Consider the following 4837-nt stretch of genomic DNA (forward strand, 5'->3'; position numbering starts at 1 on the left):
ATGTATGTATTCTGCTTTCTTGTGAGTATACCTGTATGCAAATGTAAAAATACCCCACTTACTGGGAATTAGTTAAAAGTCATGTAACAGATATAAGAAAGAGGTAAATGGTCTCTAATTTGAAGAAGGTAAAACTAATCTGACAGTTCAAGGCTACTCGCAGTCCACTCAGAGAAATCAACTGGCAACCGCATACTCGCCTCATAGCGGCATATAAGCTCTGCATTCATCGTCAGGGGCAGCAGTATCTCACAGCCAACATGAAGTTCGTGAGTATTCTTATGGCATTCCCTATTCTTTATTCATGAACAAGAGAAAGAGACGCATGGAATATATAGTATACATATTATTCTGTATATTATCCTTTGAGCGGCTCGACATATTATGCTTTGCAGTTGATCCTTGCCGCTCTGGCCGCCGTGGCCGCCGCCGTCCCCCAGGGATACGGTGCTCCTCCGCCTCGCTACGCCTCCAGCGAGGAAATCGCCATCTTGAGGGACGAGCGCGTGATCGAAGACGACGGAAGGTACAACTTCGACATGGAGACTGCCAACGGCATCGTGGCATCAGAGCACGGCACTCCTGGAGAGAAGGGAGCCATCAACAGCGCCGGATCCTTCTCGTGAGTTGTTTTAACATTTATTTGTTAACCAGAATCTTCGTACATGTGTTACACATATGTGTTCTTTTTCAAGTGTAAGGAGCCACATCCCTTCCAGATTGTAAAAGAAACCTTTCTCTTCAGATACACCGCTCCTGACGGCACTGACGTCCACCTCCAGTACGTTGCTGACGGGAACGGCTTCCAGCCTCAGGGCGCCCATCTGCCAGTGGCTCCCGCGTTCCCCCACCCAATCCCTGACTTCGTCCTCGAGCAGATCGCCTTCGCCGCTGAGGAGGACGCCCGTAACGCCAAGAGGCCCTCAGGCACCTACGGCGCCCCCCAATAATTAGATTTTGATACTGCGTAGGTGTCTTTGCGAGATTTTATATATGTAAGAATATCTATATTAGAATAAAATATTTATTTTGAATGCAATGATGTAAAATTTCCTTATCCATCTCTGTTCAACTGATCTTATGAATGGTAGTAATTGCAAGAACACAAACAAATACAAAGAAGCACACACACACACACCACATACACGTGTGTGTGAGTGTTTGCCAATAAACAAAGCAAAACATGTGATCATATACTGTATGTTAATACCTGTAAATGTATGTGTATATATGTTTATGATTATTTGAAAAATGAATATGGCCACTTGAGTTACTACCATTTTTTAGTCTGAAAAAAACAAAGGAAATCACCCCTTTTTCAAAGTTCGAAATAATCATCATAGAAACGAAGGAGAACCAATACCCCCCCCCCTCCCGGATATATGTCTTAGCGGGATTATTGCTTTGTTTACCGATTTATTAACCGCAATGGCATATCATATTTCTCTTCTGTCCATTTGTTACTGAATTTGGTGTCACATAGTAACTTCCATCGTCCTGAAACCTTGTGCCATCGACTTAGGGCGAAATTAGACAGAGGTACCATAGCATTTTTCATATCTAAAATGTATCTATCTACTTACATTTTGTTGTGTGTGTGTGTGTGTGTGTGTGTGTGTGTGTGTGTGTGTGTGTGTGTGTGTGTGTGTGTGTGTATGTGTGTGGAACACATATTGTGTGGTCATTTATTTTAATTCGATGTTATTAACTAAATTTAACTAATTTATACGATTTTTGTGAAGTATGCGAGATCGTCGTACTAACCTCTCTGAATTGATCTTGTTAAAAATATCAGAATTAAATATATATCAGAATTAAGTATATTAGACTTAAATATATCAGAATTAAATATATATAAGAATTAAATATATCAGAATTAAGTATATCAGATTTGAATATATCAGAATTAAAGCCAAGATCCCGTAGACTAAAACAGTAATCTACTGAATCGAAAATATGATAATTAACCAACCAGTGAAATGAAGAAAACACGAACGGGCAAATGATGTTCATAATGGTCTGTTACAGGTAGAAAGTTCAAGGATAATGTAATATTCCTGCGATCTTAGATGTTAAGGGACATATAAACTCATAAGAAATCCTCAACCATTTAGAGTGACTTAGATTTATATTTTTTTCTAACATGTGGTGGGCGCGGTGGGCTCCGGGGAAAATAAAAAGGCCATTGATATATATACATATGTATATATACATACATATATGACTATATATATATAAATGTGTGTGTGTGGACGTATATATATATATATATATATATATATATATATATATATATATATATATGTGTGTGTGTGTGTGTGTGTGTGTGTGTGTGTGTGTGTGTGTGTGTGTGTGTGTGTGTGTGTGTGTGTGTGTGTTGTGTGTGTGTGTGTGTGTGTGTGTGTGTGTGTGTGCGTCTGTGTGTGTGTGTGTATTTGTATATGTATGTACAAATAAGTAAATAAAAGAATGTATATATATATATATATATATATATATATATATATATATATATATATATATATATATATATATATATATGCATATGTATACGCATATAAGGTAAATATATTAATATATACTTATAAAGTATATATATACACATACACACAAATATATGAAGTGCATGTGTCTGTGCTTTTTTTTTTGTCGAGGTTCAATTCAAATTTCTCAACGTATATATAAAAAGAAAAATAAATGTGCGATACCATGATCGATATCAAAGTAAAATTTATCTAAAAGTTCAAGGATATGACACGGCCACTCGCAGATGATTCAAAGAAATCAACTGGCAACCGCATACTCGCCTCATAGCGGCATATAAGCCCTGCATTCATCGTCAGGGGCAGCAGTATCTCACAGCCAACATGAAGTTCGTGAGTATTCTCATGGTATTACATACTATTCATTCAGGAACAGGAGAAAGAGACGCATGGAATATATAGTGTGCATATTATTCTGTATATTATCCTTTGAGCGGCTCGACATATTATGCTTTGCAGTTGATCATCGCCGCTGTGGCCGCCGTGGCCGCCGCCGTCCCCCAGGGATACGGTGCTCCTCCACCTCGCTACGGCTCCAGCGAGGAAATCGCCATCTTGAGGGACGAGCGCGTGATCGAGGACGACGGAAGGTACAACTTCGACATGGAGACTGCCAACGGCATCGTGGCATCAGAGCACGGCACTCCCGGAGAGAAGGGAGCCATCAACAGCGCCGGTTCCTTCTCGTGAGTTGTTTAAAAAAGTCTTTGTTTACCAGAAATGTATATGCGAACCTTAGCATAGGAACTACACTAATGTATTTCTCTTCTTATGTTGGGAACTATCCTTTATCCAGATTGTAAAATACCTTCATCTCCTCAGATACACCGCTCCTGACGGCACTGACGTCCACCTCCAGTACGTTGCTGACGGGAACGGCTTCCAGCCTCAGGGCGCCCACCTGCCAGTGGCTCCCGCGTTCCCCCATCCAATCCCTCAGTTCGTCCTCGACCAGATCGCCTTCGCCGCTGAGGAAGATGCTCGCAATGCCAAAAGGCCCTCAGGCACCTACGGCACCCCTCAGTAAATAGTGTTAAATGTTATCCAAAGGTCTTTCCATAGAGACATAGCATAAGTAAGCATATCTATATTAGAATAAATTATTTATTGCGAAAGTTATAAATGAAGGTTTTATTGAGCCATCTCCGTAGAATCCTTTTGCTTCTGACTATGAACATTGGCAGATAAACACACACACACACACACATACCACACGGTCACATATCAACGTGAGACATGTATATATATTTATATATATATATATATATATATATATATATATATATATATATATATATATATATACATACACACATATATACATACATATATACACACATAAACATTTATGTGTTTCAGCATGCGTAAATATGCATGAACAGTATAAAAGGACACTCATACAATGTGCATACGAATATAGATGCACACACACATACATATATATTTGTGTATACATATATACCACACATGCATACAAAAGCACGTAACCTATACGTATGTTCCTGCACACAACCACACGATGATATACATAATATTCACACAGAGACGCACACACACACATATATATATCTATATCCTTATTTATCTATCTATCTATATATATACGTGTGTTTTGTGTGTGTGTGTGTGTGTGTGTGTGTGTGTGTGTGTGTGTGTGTGTGTGTGTGTGTGTGTGTGTGTGTGTGTGTGTGTGTGTGTGTGTGTGTGTGTGCATGTGCCTGCATGCGTGTGTTTGTGAACACGGTATATCAGGATATAGAGTGACTTCAGGAAACACATTCCTTGACGCAGGTGGATGACACACCACACAATCAAAAAGGCACATCATTTCTCTGGAAGTTTATCAGATATTTTGAATATCCTACGACATTTGTTATCTATCTCTTTACATAACTCCACGGCAACCACTGTATACTATACACTTAGATCAGAGAAGGGGAACATAGGGAGTCATGAACACGATACACTAAATTTATCAGTAACAGGTTTCCGGGGATAAAACCATGTAAAGGTTGGCATTTCCATCACGGACCTTTATAACCTCCATGCTAGCAGATTATGCTAACATGACACCCAGATGTTCTAGTTTACTGACGGTGGCCGCGAAAGTGCTCTATCTAGTCTGAAGATAATCTCCATGTAGCCACTCACTCAACCTCATTCAGTGAAAGGTCACGTTGATTTATGTTTCATGCGTGTGGTCTGTCTCACAAAATATATATATATATATATATATATATATATATATATATATATATATATATATATATATATATATATAGATAGATAGATAG

General features: G+C 38.9%; 1 protein-coding gene across 1 annotated transcript in view; it reads left to right on the forward strand.

Annotated features, from left to right (window-relative positions):
- Positions 1 to 250: 250 nt before the first annotated feature.
- LOC119576589 overlaps positions 251 to 4837 on the forward strand; it is a 17112-nt gene continuing 12525 nt past the window's right edge. The window contains 4 exon segments of the mRNA XM_037924257.1: positions 251 to 269; positions 3003 to 3194; positions 3196 to 3229; positions 3366 to 3573. Coding sequence (XP_037780185.1) covers positions 261 to 269; positions 3003 to 3194; positions 3196 to 3229; positions 3366 to 3573 — 443 coding nt within the window. The 5' untranslated portion in view covers positions 251 to 260.

This window comes from Penaeus monodon, chromosome 9 (assembly GCF_015228065.2).
Source record: "Penaeus monodon isolate SGIC_2016 chromosome 9, NSTDA_Pmon_1, whole genome shotgun sequence".
NCBI lineage: Eukaryota > Metazoa > Arthropoda > Malacostraca > Decapoda > Penaeidae > Penaeus > Penaeus monodon.